Source organism: Anser brachyrhynchus, assembly GCF_964034855.1.
Source record: "Anser brachyrhynchus genome assembly, chromosome: 12".
Classification (NCBI taxonomy): domain Eukaryota; kingdom Metazoa; phylum Chordata; class Aves; order Anseriformes; family Anatidae; genus Anser; species Anser brachyrhynchus.
In genome coordinates, this window is record NC_137707.1 from 12,557,497 (window position 1) to 12,574,189 (window position 16,693).

The 16,693-nt window shown below is 55.0% G+C and overlaps 1 protein-coding gene across 4 annotated transcripts; it reads left to right on the plus strand.

Annotated features, from left to right (window-relative positions):
- Positions 1–1,613: 1,613 nt before the first annotated feature.
- On the plus strand, positions 1,614–16,624 carry AARS1 (alanyl-tRNA synthetase 1). 4 transcript variants are annotated; one of them, XM_080552629.1, is made up of 21 exons: positions 1,614–1,753; positions 2,210–2,419; positions 3,369–3,557; positions 4,297–4,442; positions 5,177–5,368; positions 5,993–6,137; positions 6,823–6,968; positions 7,455–7,563; positions 7,654–7,804; positions 8,182–8,306; positions 8,522–8,666; positions 9,322–9,500; positions 10,031–10,144; positions 10,918–11,124; positions 12,092–12,276; positions 12,608–12,716; positions 13,483–13,596; positions 13,963–14,082; positions 14,511–14,597; positions 15,853–15,966; positions 16,338–16,624. In XM_080552629.1, the coding sequence occupies exons 2-21, from the start codon at positions 2,276–2,278 to the stop codon at positions 16,521–16,523; spliced, it is 2,907 nt and encodes a 968-aa protein (XP_080408755.1). In that variant the 5' UTR covers positions 1,614–1,753; positions 2,210–2,275; the 3' UTR covers positions 16,524–16,624. The 4 variants fall into 4 exon arrangements, with proteins under 4 accessions (XP_080408755.1, XP_080408756.1, XP_080408758.1 ...); XM_080552630.1 differs by having other exon boundaries at positions 1,747–2,121; XM_080552632.1 differs by lacking the exon at positions 1,614–1,753 and adding an exon at positions 1,786–2,126.
- The last annotated feature ends 69 nt before the right edge of the window (positions 16,625–16,693 follow it).

Genomic DNA, 16,693 nt, shown 5'->3' on the forward strand with positions numbered 1-16,693 from the left:
AACAAGACTGGAGTTTCCTCTTTTCCTTCCAGGCTACTTGGAAAGGAGACAGCTGATACAAGCAAAGAGAGCTGAAGGACCAGGATCGGCTGCAGGACAACAGAGCTGAGGAAGGCAAGCAGCCAGCAACCTTTGGAAGTGGCTGATGGCAACCAAGGCCAAGCAAGACAGCAGTGCAGACTTGCTCATGGCTCAGGAAACACAACTTGGGGCCAGAAGGGCTCCAACAGCAGCCAGAAGGGATGCTGTAGGGAAGAGATGAGACTAATCTACAGGAGCGCAATGCTGTCAAGACACCTGCGAAACCATGCTGGATGGAGAGGACCACCCCTGTAAAACATCTATAAAACGTCCATAACATGTACACTGAGTTTGTTTAGTTCATGACTTGGCCTCTGTCTGTTATGGTGTTGACTCAGGACAGGAGAAGTGGTGCATTGCGTTGAGTTTTTGCATGCCAAAGCCACCTCAGATCAGGTCACTGCTGCACTTGCACTGTTTATTGTGAAGCTTGTCCTTCCTTGGTTAGAGTTGTTCTTGCTGTAGTACTTCCTAACACATGCAACTCAAATTGTGGGTTACAACAGTTTAAAAGCGTAGCCGTTACAGTCTCCACCCATTTCCCCTTTGGACCAGGCCATAGAGTTCAACACTGCAGTGAACCCTTAACCCTGCTGCAGCATGGACTTTCCATGGGGCACAGTCCCTTCAGAGGTGCACCTGCTATGACACGGCACGCTTTCATGAGACCCCACCTGGAGCACTGCATCCATCTCTGTGGCCCCCAGCATAAGAAGGATATGGACCTGCTGGAGCGGGTCCAGAGGAGGTGCTCTCCTACGAAGAAGGGCTGAGAGAGCTGGGGATGTTCGGCCTGGAGAAGAAAAGGCTCTGGGGAGACCATACGGCAGCCTTCCAGTACCTAAAGGGGGCTACAGGAAAGCTGGGGAGGGACTCTTTGTCAGGGAGTGTAGTGATAGGACAAGTGGCAACAGCTCTAACTAAAAGAGTGCGGATTCAGGTTAGACATTAAGAAGAAATTCTTCACTCAGAGGGTGGTGAGGCCCTGGCACAGGCTGCCCAGAGGAGCTGTGGCTGCCCCATCCCTGGCAGTGCCCAAGGCCAGGCTGGATGGGGCTTGTAGCAACCTGGCCTGGTCGGAGGTGTCCTGACCATGGCAGGGGTTGGACTAGATGACCTTTAAGGTCCCTTTTAACCCAAACCACGCTGTGATTCTGTGATTCTGTACAGGAACGCAAGCAGAGGAGCCTGCCAATTAGCAGCTGCACCATGACTTTGTCACCTCTGACCCATGGCTTTGTAAGCTCTTGACCTTCTAGGTCTGAGCCTTGGGAAGCTCCTTGTGCCCTCCACAGGAGGGGACGAGGCCAAAGGATCGCATGCGGGGCTGCACCGGGCAGCAGGAGGCCCGGGGCCACAGGGCCCTGCCCCTACGGTCTTCCCTCCATCGCGGCCCGGGGCAGCCCCCCGAGCCCCCTTAGAGGGCACACTGCGGGCAACCCTAAAATGGCGCCTCCCTGCTCGGCTTCACCCCAGCCGCGTCACGTGGCCTCTGCGTCCCTCCATTGCATCAGCCGGCGGGCGGCCCTCCCCGTGGCCGGGAGAGGCGGAGCGGGCGGGGCTTCGGCTGAGCGACGGCTCCGGCAGCCAATCGGAGGCGGGCGGCGGGCGCTGCGGGCTCTGCGGTGAGGCCGGCGGCGCGGAGCGAGGGGCGGCGGCGGCGCCCGGCGAGGTAGGGCCGGGGCCGGGCGGGGGGCGCGGGGCCGGGGACCAGGACCGGGACCGGGGACCGGGACCTCTCGCAGGCGGCCGGGGCCGATCGGGCCGGGGCTGATCCCGGCTCCCCCGGTGCCCTTGGGCCGGCTCCTTCCCTCCTCGCCGGGGCCCTGCGGGCGATGGTGGCTCCGCGCGGGGCCGGTCCCCGTGGGCTCCCCCGTGGCCGGGGGGGGGATGCTTGGGTCTGGGCCAGCAGCGCGTGGGGCAGGCTCATCGCGAAACCGAGGGGCTGCTGAGAAGGGCTATCGAAGCGGAAGGGCCCTTGCAGGAGATAAAAGCGGTGATCCTGATGTTCTTGCCTGAGATGACAGCGCACAGGAGCCGGTGACGTTGGTAGCAGGGGGATGGTTGGGCCAGATGATCCTGAAGGTCTTTGCCAACCCTAACGATTCTGTGATTATTGTCTCCTCAGACTGCACCGGGGCCTTGCCGCTTTCCCTTCTGCTTGCTTTGGACAGCTGTGACCTGCAGCTTCAAGATGGAATCTACGCTGACAGCGAGCCAGATCCGGCAACGATTTATTGACTTCTTCAAGGAAAACCAGCATACCTATGTGCACTCTTCCTCTACAATCCCCCTGGATGACCCCACGCTGCTCTTTGCTAATGCTGGTATGAATCAGGTAGGTCTCGCTCTGGTCCTTGTGAACATATCCTTTAGCAGCTGCAATCTGAAGCTGTATGCAGAGCTTTTGGAGTGCCCATTTCTTCCTAATAAGCTTCTACTGGACAACAGGACTTAGCAATTGTTTATTAGGCAATAAATGGATCTTAAAACCTCCTGCAGATAACATCTTGGCGGTGCGTTTACCCTTCTCTTTTTAGGTGGCTCCTTTCCACGTAAGGTTGGTTCTGTAAGTGCTTCAGCTTGCAGGGAGTTCAGTTCTCCCTTCACCTGTCAGTGCCTGCTCCCTGGGCTGAGCTGGTTGCTTTGGTTTCGCTAAAGTGAGGTTTATATTTGGCCCTTTGCATCCTGAAGATAGAATTTTCAAACAGACAAAATAATTAGCAGTTTATTCTGTGGATCATGTGGAAAATTATTGTTGCATTCTCCTTCTTCTGGTCACAAAGAGGTGGCTGGTGTGTCTGCTGGAGTCCCATGTGCTATTGCAGAGCTGGCAAGATCGCTGGGAGAAGTTCCTGTGCCTGCTGGGCTGATTGTGATGCAGCATGAGCACTGCCAGTCTCTCTTCCTTGACCCTTTGGACCACAGCTAGTGCTGCAAAGAGTGGCAGAGAGAATCTTGGCACAAACTAGTAACAGTATCTTTAACGAGCAGTTGGGGCTGGGCTGCTGGAAGAGTTCTGCTGGAGTCTTCAATGGTTTTGGCAATTGGGAACCTGGCTGTTTTCAGTCCCTTTGGAAGTCCTGGGGTTTGGTGTGCCTCAGGCACATGTGCAGGTGTGCTGGGCCCTGCATCCTCCTCACATGCAGCAGACAGCAGGCTCTTTCTGAAGGCTGCCTCAGGGGCATCCAGACCAGCGGTACTGTGATGTAGATGACACTGCCTTGCTGGGGCTTTCAATATACGAAAACAGGCTCCTTGATTTCCCCTTTTTTCTGTCCTCTCAGTTCAAACCCATCTTCCTCAACACTATCGACCCCTCGCACCCGCTTGCTAAACTGAGCAGAGCTACCAATACTCAGAAGTGCATCCGAGCTGGGGGCAAGCACAATGACCTGGATGACGTGGGAAAAGATGTCTACCACCACACTTTCTTCGAGATGTTGGGGTCCTGGTCCTTTGGGGATTACTTCAAGGTAAAATAGGCTAATCTGAAAATTATGTGTCTCTATGAACTCAGCAGAGCATTTGCCAAGAGGAATAAGAATCTCTTGAAACAGAGTAGCTCTTAACATACATTTGATTTCCTTGGAATAAGTGCCTGAGACTGCAGAATGTTTTGTGATTAATTACTTAAAGTTGACAAAGCTGATTGTATTAAGTCTGGCAATTCGGAGTCTTCAGGTAGAGGTTTTAGTGGTTGTCCTGGAGCTGTGGGGAATTGCATATGCTGTGTGACTAGATGGACCTCATATAGGAGTGATCATGAAATATCAATGTCCTTTCCCAAGCTTCTCGCTAGTGTAGGGTTCATATCACAACGGGGATGTTAAGAATACAGCATAACAGCAGATTTCAAAGGCTTTTTTTTTCACAGAGAATATGATAACTGGAAAGCTGGGTGAGATGTTTCTCATGCCCTTTTTGCTGTGTATATTAATTTGCCTGTTTCTTGTGCCAAAAACCTGAAAGCTCTTGACTGTTTCAGAGCGGAGAGCTGCTTTGGTCCAGCTTCTGTCTGCTAAAGCTGGTAATACAAGGGGACCTCAGGAGAGACTTGGTGTGGAAGGTTTCTGCATGTTTGTGAGAATTACTGGGTAGATCCAAGGCAGCCAGGGATACCTACAGCAGCCAGTACTCTGCGTGGGCAGGTACTGCACATTGAAGAGAGGCTCTGTTTGCATTCGCTTGCTCACCTCATCTTTGCTTCTGCAGGAGCTTGCTTGTAAACTGGCACTGGACCTTCTCACCAAGGAGTTTGGCATCCCTGCTGAAAGACTCTACGTCACTTACTTTGGTGGAAATGAGGCTGCAGGACTGCAACCAGATCTGGAATGCAAGCAGATCTGGCTGAATTTGGGGTGAGGGCCTTTAACCGAGAAAGCTGCGTGTTTTGATGAACAGTAGCCATGTGGCTTTATTCAGAGAAAGATGCCATGGGCTATGAGGCAGAGCACTTATAACAGGAGGTTTTAACAAAATTGAAATGTCACAAATAATGTTTGCAGCGTGGTGGAGCTACAAAGCCAAAAGGAAGCACTGGCATTAGATAGAAGAGTCTGAGACTCGGGTCAGGCCCTAGAGCTTTCATTTCAAAATCTCTTGTGTAAGCTTAAGAACATAAGAAGGGCCCTGCTGGGTCAGATCGGTGGTCTGTCCAGCCAAGTGTGCTGCCTCTGAGGGCAGTCGAGAAGATGCTGTTCAAGGAAAGCAGGCAACCCTGACTATGGTCTCTACTCTTTTCATCTTCCCTTCCCTGCATCCACAGTCATTTGTTTAAGTATGTTCAGAGATCGCCCGTGTATTCCTCTTAGTCGCTGCCTGGGGGACCTGTGCCTTCAGAGTGTGTCTGATTCTGCTTTGAACCTCTGGGATTTTTCTAACCCTCAGTCATAGTCTGCCACTCAGCCTCGTCCTCTCCAGTCCCACTCTTTTCTCTTTGTAAGGCAGATGTTCTACCCCTAGGTAATTTCAACTGCCCTCACGATTCATCTGCTCATCCAGGGAAGTAGCGCACTGAGATTTCTGTTGTGAGATTCCTCCTTAGGTGGGGGAATTCTTGCCTCTGTTGGTCAGCGGGAGTTTCTTGTTACAGGCTGCCTGAGGGCAGGATTCTGCCTGGCAATATGAAGGATAACTTCTGGGAAATGGGAGACACAGGCCCCTGTGGCCCTTGCAGTGAGATCCACTATGACCGGATCGGGGACAGGGATGCCTCGCACCTGGTCAATCAGGATGACCCCAACGTCCTGGAGATCTGGAACCTGGTGTTCATACAGTTCAACAGGTGAGTAAGCCCTGCTTCCCAGCCCAGCAGCTTGGCTACGCTCCCAGCGCTCTAACCCAGGCACCTCTGTACTGCTTTGCTGTTTGCTGTGCCCTTGTTCCTATACCCGCAAGCATCACCGGCAATTTGGGTGCTGTAGGAAGCTGCCGAACTCTGGTGTTGCCCCACTGGTGGAAGTGAGAGCTGTAGGGGAGGCTGAGCACACTGCTGTTGACCTGGGGAGCACCTTTGGAGCCTTGCTTTTCATTTAGGGTCTCCCATCGGGTTCTCGAGACCAGGAGGACTGGGTTTGCTTGTCCTTCCCACTTGTCTGGGAGCTGCGTGCTTTGCGATGCTCTGGCCCCAGCCCACCTGTATAGAAGAGATCAGTCATGCTGGTTTTGGGGATAGACTAGACATGCTCTCTCTGTTCATCGGTCAGGAGTCCGTTGGACATAAACGCCATCCTCCTCTGGGTCTAAGTTGCCATTGAGTCTTGTTAATTCTATTTTATTAAAGTTGCCTTGTGTGTGGCTTGTCTGTGGGCCCGTGTCATAGATGTGATAAAGGTGAGAGGAGAGTTGGGGATGCCCCTGCAGAGCCTCCATCCTTAACAGCTTGTGGGTTTTTTTTGTGACTGGGCAGGGAAGCTGATGGCACCTTGAAACCTCTTCCCAAGAAAAGTATTGATACTGGGATGGGTCTGGAGCGGCTGGTTTCGGTGCTGCAGAACAAGATGTCCAACTATGACACCGACCTTTTCCTTCCTTACTTTGAAGCCATCCAAAAGGTACAAACTGGAGAGCCAGGGCCTGATCCAGTTGCATCCATTCCCTGGGTCTCTAGGGAGATGCACGGGGCAGGTCAGACAGGGATGGTCATGTCTGCAGGTCTCTGCTTTCCCAGCTGCTTCTAGCCCTTGTGGGTTTGTACTTTGCCGAGGGTGGGAACTCTGGCTGGCCCGGTAATTGTTGCCTTGGGACATGTTTGCAGAGGAGAACAAGGGACAGGAGCAGTGCAGTTCTCCCAGGTGTTTCCAGTGAACCACACCACTTGCAGGCACTGCTTTGTTACAGCAATGTCTTTCCCTTGGGTACAGATGGAAGTGCCCTAAAAGAGGGGGCTGGGACCCTGTCCCATGTGACAGAATTTTAAAGGTTTCTTGGCTGGGCAGGTTATGCCAGGGCAGAGCCCGTGAGCCAGTGAGCCAGACAGATTTCCCTTTTGGTTCCCTGTATGCTCTGCCCCCCTCCCTCCCTCTTCTGTCCTGGGCTCTTGATGGTGGGATAAGTTGGCTTTACCTCCCTCTGGCCTTGGACACCCTTCAGCCCTGGAAGCGCAGGCAGCACGCACAGCCTCACAGCCCTCCGTCTTCCCCAGCTTCACCGAGTCACCCCTTTCCCAGAGGAGTGTGCCAGATCCCTGCTGTCCGTTATCACCCCGTCTGCCTAACGCCTTCTCCTCTCTCTGCGCAGGGCACGGGTGCCAGGCCGTACATGGGGCAGGTCGGCGCTGAGGACGCGGACGGCATTGACATGGCCTACCGCGTGCTGGCGGACCACGCGCGGACCATCACGCTGGCCCTCTCCGACGGGGGCAGACCTGACAACACTGGCAGGGGGTAAGAAGGGAGCTGCCGCAGTGCTGCTGCACCCCTTCTGTTCAGCACGGCCTTCCCTAAGGGCAGTGGGACCTGCTGTGTCTCTGGGATGCCTGAATTCATCACTGAAGCAGCAGATAGCAGAGCGTTTGCTCAGTGTATTTGTATCCCTGTGGCAAAATCCTCCCAAAAGGCCAGGACACACAGGTCTGAGGGTTCTTGTGAGTACCAGTCCTGCTGTATGAATGCCCAAAACAGATTGCTGTGGACAGATAGGCACAAAAGTCTGTTTTGTGCAGTGCTGCTGTCAAAAAGGCAATGAAGTTTGGGCTGGGGGGCTGTGCCATGGGTTCTGCTGGACTCACAGGACTGACTTTTAAGCTCACAGTGAGTTTGAGTCCTGGGGCTGAGGTCTGGGAAGGGAGTGCTGGTAGGTGGGTGCCGGTGGAGCCCCCGAGAACAAATCAGAGGTGTGATGTTTGCACTGAGGGGCTCTGCTGTTCCTAGGTATGTGCTGAGACGGATTCTCCGACGGGCTGTGCGCTACTCCCATGAGAAGCTCAACGCCCCCAAGGGCTTCTTTGCTACGCTGGTTGACGTTGTGGTGCAGTCACTGGTGAGTTCTTCCCCCTCTCCACTGTACCTGCTGAAGACTTCATCTGCTGAGGTGTGCAGATCTCCATGCTGAATCCTTTTGGGTCTGCAGGGAGATGCCTTTCCCGAGCTGAAGAAGGACCCAGATATGGTGAAGGACATTATCAATGAAGAAGAGGATCAGTTCCTGAAAACACTCAGCAGAGGACGACGTATTCTGGACAGGAAGATCCAGAGCCTGGGCGACAGTAAAACCATTCCCGGTGAGGCTGTGGCTCCTGTCTGTATGCACCGCAAGGCATTTACCGTCTGGGACCAAGGGCTGAGTTGGGCTGGGAACTGAGAGATGGTGGAAGGTGGGGTGGGCACAGAGCTGGAATCAAAAGATCTTTGCTCAGAGCTGGGCCACCCCTCTCTTCTCTGGCCTGTGTTCACTTGCTCAGATCTCTGAGGTGCCCATGGTAGTGCGATCTCTGTGGCCTGAGGAGGAGCGAGGAGCTTTTTAGCTGTTTGTCAGCGAGGAGCCTTTTAGCTGTTCGTGTTCACCAGCCCCATTTGTTGTCCTGCAGTAGCACAAAGCCAAGGGGAGAGCACTAGCTCACGGAACAGGCATGATGATTTCTCTTCTTTTTCTCTGAAGGCGATACTGCCTGGCTGCTCTACGACACCTACGGTTTTCCTGTGGATCTGACTGGGCTGATTGCAGAGGAGAAAGGCCTCGTTGTGGACATGGAGGGCTTTGAAGAAGAGCGGAAAAATGCACAGGTAGGTAACAGCTGTGGGGGAGCTGGGCTGAGAGTGGGCAGGGAGGAGTCCCCTCATTTTATTTTGTGGTTATGGGTCTCTGCTCCTTTCTTAGGGGGTGCACTCTCCCCTCAAGCTCCCAGTGCCCTGTGGGAAAGACCAGGGCACAACACCAGCACTGGCATCCGCTGCTGCTGGGGTAGGTTTTCTTAAGCTTTGATGCTTGTCATTGGCAGCTCAAATCCCAGGGCAAGGGTGCTGGCGGGGAGGATCTCCTCATGCTGGACATCTATGCCATCGAAGAGCTAAGGGCCCAAGGGCTGGAGGTGACCGACGACTCACCAAAGTACGGTTATACGTCAGATCCCAGCGGGACCTACGGTATGAGAAAGCCCTCTCAGAAGCAACCTCTGCTGCCAAACCCTTTCCTCCTGCATGTCTTTGGGGGAAGCTGATTTGTCTTCCTAGCACGCATCTCAGCAAGGTCCCCTCTGGGCTCGTCTTTTCTGGGACACGGAGGTGGGAGTGGAAATGGGTGCAGGTGGATAGCCTGCTTGTGACAAGTGGGGCAGAGAAAGAGAAGGGCAAGACTGTCCAAGGTCTGCCCTTCTGTTCAGATCTGTTGCTGACCTGATCAAAGAGACTTAAGGGGATTCCAGTTCTTGCAGCTTTGCCTCTCCACACTCCCGTGTTTGTGTTTCCCGGCTGCTCCTTTGCCAGTGTCACAGGGGACTGCAGATTCTGCTTGGTCCTTAAAGGCTCCTCAGCCCACTTTGTTTGCTGTGGCTCTTTCTGCTCATTCTTTGATTTGGTGGAGATGCAGGAGCCACCAGGCTCGTAGATGTGGAAGGAAGTGACTGTGCCTGCCACGGAGAGCACTGAATGAAATTCCCTGTTATCCAACTGTTGCCCTCGTTCTTCCTCTTTACCCTCTACAAATGTGATAGCTCCTGGAATGTGTTGCTGTGAAGTTCGTTTGTGTGGTGTCCACAAGGTTTTCCTATTTTACTGACACTGCCTGTTGTCTTGGTGACAGATTTTGGGAGCCTTGTGGCCACAGTGAAAGCCATCCGCAGGGAGAAGAAGTTTGTGGAGGAGGTGTCCACTGGCCAGGAGTGTGGGATAGTGCTGGACCGGACCTGCTTCTACGCCGAGCAGGGTGGGCAGATCTACGACCAGGGCTACATGGTCAAGGACGACGACAGCAGGGAGGATGTGAGTCTTTCACTGAGAACCTTTCACTGGTCTCGGTCTGACCTGGGGCTGGGCAGGTGTGTGCAGAGGAGAAGGAGCCAAGCAAGCTCTACGGGTCTCCTGTCTGTGGCAGGTGTTGGGAACTGCACAGAGTTCCTTTTCAGGGGTGCAGCATGGCACAGATGTTCTGGAGTTGGCTCTTTTTGCTTTTTGGGAGGCTGTGCTGAACTCTGCTGCAGCATCAGGCTGTCGCCAGGATGTGGGTGCCTCTGGTGGTGGTGCTGCTGGGGTGGCTGTGCTGACGGACAGTGCTTTCGAGCTGAGGGCCTCTTTCAGCTGTGCTGTGTCCCATAACAACGCCCCTCTTTCACTCCCTTCTCTGCTTCATGGCCCTGTGTGCTCTGTCTGGGGACATTTCGCTTTCTCATACCTCGTGTACCAGTCCAGCTCTCACTGATGCCTCTCCGGTTGTAGTTCAGGGCTCTGGCTGGACTCTGTGCCTCCTTTGGCCTGTCACCCCCCTCACTGTGTGCATTTCCCTCTTTGTACAGAAAACTGAATTCACTGTGAAGAACGTGCAGGTCCGCGGAGGCTACGTGCTTCACATAGGAACTCTGTATGGAAGCTTGAAAGTAGGAGACCAGGTCCTGCTGTCTATCGATGAGGTGAGTTAAGGCACAGTGTTACAGATGGGTTCATCTCTTGTCCCTGGATTTTGTCTCCTTTCTTTGGAGCAGCATTGGTACTGCTCTGGAGACTTGGAGATCGGGTCCTCCTCTCCTCACAGCACACGATTCAGGCAAGCAACGTGGCCCTTCCAGGCCTTCTGAGTCAGGGCATCTCCCTCCTGGAATCTGGCTTCCTCCTTCCATGAGGCAGATAACACCCTGCTGGCTCATCCACACTCGCTGGGTCTTGCTGAGCAACAGCAGAACCACACTTCTGGTCCTGACTGGGAGCTGGATGTCTACTGAGCCCCAAGCATTGCGATGGCAGTGGAGAGCCTGGGCTGTCTGCCCTGCTCCAGATACAGCTCCAGCAGGCTCAGCCTGCTGAGGGAGTGCTGGATGGAGCCCAGTCTGCAGAATGCATCTCCCCTCCCTGTAGAGGCACCTTTAGAGCAAGAGAGGAGGCTCCCGTCTTGCAGTGCTTTTCCCTGTTGAGTGGAGATCAGTGTCTGTGACCTGCTCTGTCCTTGGTGTCTCTCCAGAAAGGCCCAGCAAGGGGACTGGCAGGGAAAAGCCACGTACAAATGTGCTGGGGGATGTCCTGCTCTCTTAGCTGGGGCTCCAAGGCAGCAAGGTGTTCCTGGTCACCTCAGCTACTTCAGGCTTCTGTTGAACGAGCATGTTAGCCTCCACTTCCAGTGCCAGAGGTGATCCTGGGACCAGTATGGCCCTAGTACGGGACCCCAGCTAACGGTGCCTTTCTCCATCAGACAAGGCGGAGGCCGGTCATGAGCAACCACACGGCCACTCACATCCTCAACTTCGCCCTGCGCTCGGTGCTGGGAGAGGCTGACCAGAGAGGGTCGCTGGTCGCACCGGACAGGCTGCGGTTTGACTTCACAGCCAAGGGAGCCTTGTCTACCCAGGAAATCAAGCAGGTTGAAGGCATCGCCAACCAGATGATTGAGGAGGCAAAGGTGGGTACGGGCTGCAGGGGTGAGCCCTGTGGGGTGGGATGGTGCTTAGCTGGCTCATTGCCCCCATCCTCCGGGAAGGATCCCATCCTTTTCCTGGCTTGCTGCAGGGTTTGGACTGGGCTCAGTGGACAGCTGAGGCACCAGCTTTCAGGAGGAGTCTGGTTTGAATCCCATTCCTTCACTGTGCTCCCCTCCCTGGGACTGAGTTGTGCATTGTACTGTTTGTCAGTGCAGTTCAACGTTTGTCACATTGCTGTTTCCCCAGCGTGTCAGGGCAGAGAGGAAGATTATGCCTTGTCCACCTTTTTCCACTGACCTCTCATACAGGGGTCAGCTCCCCCTCTTTGATCCTTGGGTTTGGCTGGTAGAGGTATACTCAGGAAAAAAATAGCCTGAGTCAAGTTTTTGGATGATCTGGGATAGTGGAAGTTTGGCCTAGTAGGAGTCTTCTGAGCTGCTGATGCATTACTGTGCATGGATTTGCATCACCTCAGAGGATTTTGAGTGGGAAACCTCCATGTACAGTGATCTGTTCATTGCTACCGAGCCCTCTGCAGGGTTGGAGCGGTTCCTTGCCTGCTCTAGTGTCATATTGTCTGCAAAAGCCAAGGAGTTTATCAGAGTGGTGATGTGTCCTCAAAGACAAGAGAGTTGCTCTGTATAGTGCCAGCCCTGTGCCAGATCAGACCCCAGGAGGACCTCTGAGGTCCTGCTCAGGAGTTCCCAGTTAGAAACCATTTGAATGTACAGCAGCACAGCAGGTCTGAGCAGGCACAGATATTGGGGGCTTTGAAGATTTGTCAGTTATCCTGGGATCCCTGCAGCTCCACAAACCCCAGGTCAGGTGAGGCATGTAACTTCCCTCTAAGGATCTTTCAGAGGAAGTCAGGATACCCTGGAAATGCAGGCCCTCAGTCACAGCTCACAGGACCAGCTCTCACCTGCACCCCTTTCCTGTGCTCTGCAGACTGTCTACGCCAAGGACTGCCCTCTTGCAGCAGCCAAAGCTATCCAAGGACTGCGGGCAGTTTTTGATGAGACCTACCCCGATCCTGTCCGCGTGGTCTCGATTGGCATCCCTGTGGAGGAGCTGCTGGCCGACCCCTCTGGCCCTGCGGGCTCCATCACTTCCATCGAGTTCTGCGGAGGGACGTGAGTATCAGGAGAGGCCGGGGAAGGCAGTAAAGGAGTCCCTGTGGAGCCTGGGCTCCTGGGGGCTGTTGAGGTGCGGGTATATGGTGGGCAAATAGGGAAACTGCCTGCACGCTGTCCCTGCTCACATGCAGAGTCTCTGGCAGTGCTGGGCCTTGCCACCCTCCCCTCGCTGCTGTGCTTTTGGCAGCTAGGTTGGGCTTTCTGTCTGTCCCTGGCTGTGCCTCCCTGACAGGGTGGTTTTCTGGTTTCCATGCTGAATCCTGCTGAGATGAGAGGTGGACTTGTAACTTTCTCTTGTTATGGGTCTGTTTCTGGGTTCTTTCCAAAGGCACTTGCAGAACTCCGGCCATGCTGGCCACTTTGTGATTGTTTCAGAAGAAGCGATTGCTAAAGGCATCCGGAGGATAGTGGCAGTCACCGGAGCCGAAGCTCGGAAGGTAAGAGGAGGCAGGAGAGTTCTCCTGTGAGATCCAAGCCCTGCAGGAAACCACTGGCACGTGCGTGCACATGTATTAACCCTTTGCCAAGGCTGATTTCATTAAATCTGCCCAGTGTCCCTGCTGGGGTACTCAGCACAAGGGTATGTTGGCTTGAGAGCCTGAGGGACTCATGGCTTGGACTCTGCCAACGCAGCACAAAGAGAGATCGGGGTGGGAGGGAAGTCTTGGCAGCAGCTGCCGTGTTAGAGTGGTAGAAGGGCCCGGGGTGGTCGCAGAGGTGGCTGCAGGGTTAGCTCGTGGTGGTTTGCAGAATGGGCTGCAGGTGCAGAGCTCTCAGCAGTTGGCAAACCCCAGAACTTGTTCAGCCCCTTGGCACTGTGGTCTCCGTCAGGTGTGGGGATGGCAAGGAACAGGGAGGTGGGAGCTGTTCCCACCTGACATTTGTGCAGTCCTCTGCTGCAGGGGCAGGTGGCTTTGGTCCTGGGCGAGCTTGGGCTGGTGCTGCCTGAAGTGGAAGAAGGGGGTTGATGTGGGAGCTGCTGTCCTCTTTTGGGAGGATCTTGGCATTCCTTCTGGCAAAGAAGAGTCCGGCCAGTGTCACACCGTGGCTCTGGACAAGCACTGCATGGCTCAGCTACTTCCCTAGGAGTTACTGAACTCCATGCCTGGGGCTGCAGCCTTCCTGACCCTTCTCATGGGGATGGCCAGGAGCCCAGCCTGGAAGCTCTCCCTGCATGATATAACTCAAAATGCGTTCTGCTAGGCCCTCAGGAAAGTGGACAGCCTCAAGAAATTGCTGTCAGCCCTGGACGCCAAGGTGAAGGTCCAGACAGCTCCCAATAAGGATGTGCAGAAGGAGATCACGGACCTAAGCGAGGTGAGGGTGGTGGCAGTGCTGGGACCTTGCTTGCCAGCACCAGGTGGTTTAATGAGGCCCAAGTTCAGCTTCCTGCTCCTCTGTCTCCCCTGGGGTCACTTCATCTCAATTAGTCTCAAGGGTTTAATTGCTGGTGAATTGAAGTCTTGTGCCAGCACCCTGTAGGACACAAGCTCAAGAGAGGTCCCAGCCCTGCGTCCCGTGGGAGCTGCAGCCTCACACCTGAGCTTGTCAGACATTGGGAGAGGGGAGCTCATCAGGCTCTGCCAGACAAGGCCCTTGAGGTTGATGAGCGCAGTGCAGCGTGCCCTGCCTCCTGTCACGGTCACCTGTCCCTTTAACCCTCCACCCCTGCCTGTTTTGCAGACACTGGCCACTGCTGTTATCCCGCAGTGGCAGAAGGATGAACTCAGAGAGGCTGTTAAGGCACTGAAGAAAGTTATGGATGACCTGGACCGTGCAAGCAAAGCTGACATCCAGAAACGAGTGAGCCCTGGGTGGGAATAAAGGACAGCGTGGGGGTGCTGATGGGCAGCTCTTCTGGGAGCTCCCAGTGTGGAAGGGAGCTGAGCTGTGGCTGCCTCCATGCCTGCTGCCTTGGAAGATGGGGTGCTCCCGCCGTAGCGGTGGTGTCCCTGCACCTGGGTGCAGGGTAAGGGCAGTGCGTGGTTCTGCCTTTAGATCCCATTGGATTTTCCTGGAGGAGGAACCACGTGCAGCACTGCTGCTGCCTCGCAGAACACACGTGCACTTTTGAGCATCTTTTGTTCCTGGAACGGCAGTGTGGGGCTGCTCCAGGCTGGGCCGTGGGTACATTGGGGCACCCTGGGGGCCTCTGTCGGCAGGGAGGTTCCACCTGGGTGGTTCCTGTGTCTGTATGCAATGTGTGGGTGTCTGAACACTGCTCTCTTCAGGTGCTGGAGAAGACCAAGCAAGTCATTGAGAGTCACCCTAACCAGCCGTTGGTCATCATGGAAATGGAAAATGGAGCCTCAGCAAAGGTACGGGAAAGTCTGGTCCCTCCTCAACTACCTCCCGTGTGCCTGAGGACCAGTTGGGTGGTCTCTGCTTGCTTGGGGAGACAGAGGTGTCTCACCACCTACCAGCCCTGAGCAGCGATAATGAAGAGGGGCAGGACCTCTCTAGTAATGCCAGCATCCCACTGGGTTTACAAATGGGCCTGCAGGGCTGGGGAGGTCTTAACCATTTGCTGAGCTTCCAGATCTGGTGAGGATAGGGACCCCTGTGGAAATTGCATCAGGTTCCAGGTAAAGGAGTCCTGACACAAAAGTCCTCCCAAAGGAGTCCTGACACAAAAACGCAGGCTTAAAGATCAGCTCTGGAAACTGTCCTGGGCTAAGCGTGGACAGGGCCAGATCACAGAGCTGCCCCCCAGCTCCAGGGCATTTCATCCGCTGCAGCAAGGCTCCTGTTCTAATCCAGCCAGGGCTGAAGCTGCCCCCTTCCCCCTTAGCACAAGTTAAATTTCTTTCTATTGTGAATAAAAGCTCCCTTGTGTGTGCTCTGTTGCACCGCTGTTCCTCGCAAGTGCCATGCAGCGGGGGCTGATCGTGCTATGAGGCTGGAACAGCCAAGTTTTAATGCCCTATTTAAATTTCCACTTTGGGAGCCTTGGAGCTGGTGCTGCTCAGACTCCTGCTTGCCTTTTCCATTGCTGTCTCCATCTCGACACCGGCGCTGCTGCTCGCAGCTGTGTGGGAGTCAAAAACTACTTTGTTTGTGAGGCCCTCGTCGCAGTGGGTGAGAATGTGGCATGGCAATCTGACAGGGAAACCTTTGTGATGGGTCTGATACCCTTGCAGCTTCTTTACGCTGTAGTCGAGTCCTGCTCTTTGCAGAACATTTCCTCCCTCCTGCTGGGAGCTCTCATCGCATCCTGGGCAGAGCATTTTCCCCATTTTCTACCATTACACTTAGGCAAAACACAGGTGCTTGCTTTGGGGCTGCACAGCCACGAATTCTGCAAGTCCCAGCTCCCTGCAGCCGTGAGGGGACAGGCAGCTGTGCCCAGCATTCAGCAGCTGGGGGAGAAGGCAGTCTGCCGAGAGGCCAAAGATAGTGCAGAAGATGACATGGGAGAATGGGCACTGCAGGATGCTGCTGCCTGTTTTAATGCAAGTCCAGGTCCTCAAAGTCTTCGTGGGGCCCTGGGGGCTGCACAGTACTGCGGGGGCTGGAGCAAGGCTGGTTGGAAGCCCAGAGGAAGGTGTGCCACTGTGACTTTGTCCTCTACAGGCCCTGAACGAATCGCTGAAGCTCTTCAAGACTCATTCCCCCCAGACTGCCACCATGCTCTTCGCTGTAGATAACGAAGCTGGCAGAATCACCTGCCTGTGCCAAGTACCCCAGGTAACACTGAGAGTCTGTGTGAGTGTCTGTGCCTTTCTGTGAGCCTTGGTGGTGTGTCTGTGTGCCTTGGTGGAGGATCCACGGCCTCCAGACAGCAGCTCTATCTGATGTTACAAGGCCAAAAATCATTCAGGTCGGCAAGAGCCCCAGCCTTGTGCTTTGTGTTATCAGGGTGCTGCAGCAGGGGGGAAGAGGCTCCGGGTCCTGTTTGTGGAGCAGAAGGGGAAGGGGGAGAGCCGCGACTTGATGTGGCCCTAGGCGTAGGACCAGATGCTGCACGTGGAGGAGCTCTGTCCTGCCGTGCCCTGCTCCTGCCCACCTTCCCTCCCTGCTCCACGTCAAGCTCCTTTTTGCCTTCTTTTCCTCTCCAGGAGACGGTGAAGAAGGGCCTGAAGGCCAGCCAGTGGGTGCAGGAGGTGTCCGGCTTGATGGACGGTAAAGGCGGCGGCAAGGACGTCTCGGCGCAGGCGACGGGCAAGAACGTGGGCTGCCTGCCCGAGGCTCTCCGGCTGGCCACGGACTTTGCCAGGCTGCACTTGGGCGAGCTGAAAAACTGACGGACCCCCCCCGGGACCCCCCACCCCGGGACCCCCACCGGCTGCTGCTGCCTGTGCCCCCCGTGCCCCTCGGAGCTGACAATAAACGCCGCTGCCCTCCGGCTGCTGCTGCTGCTGCTGCTTGCGGGGCGGGCTGGGGCGGAGCGGGCCGGGCTCCTCCTCCTCCTCCT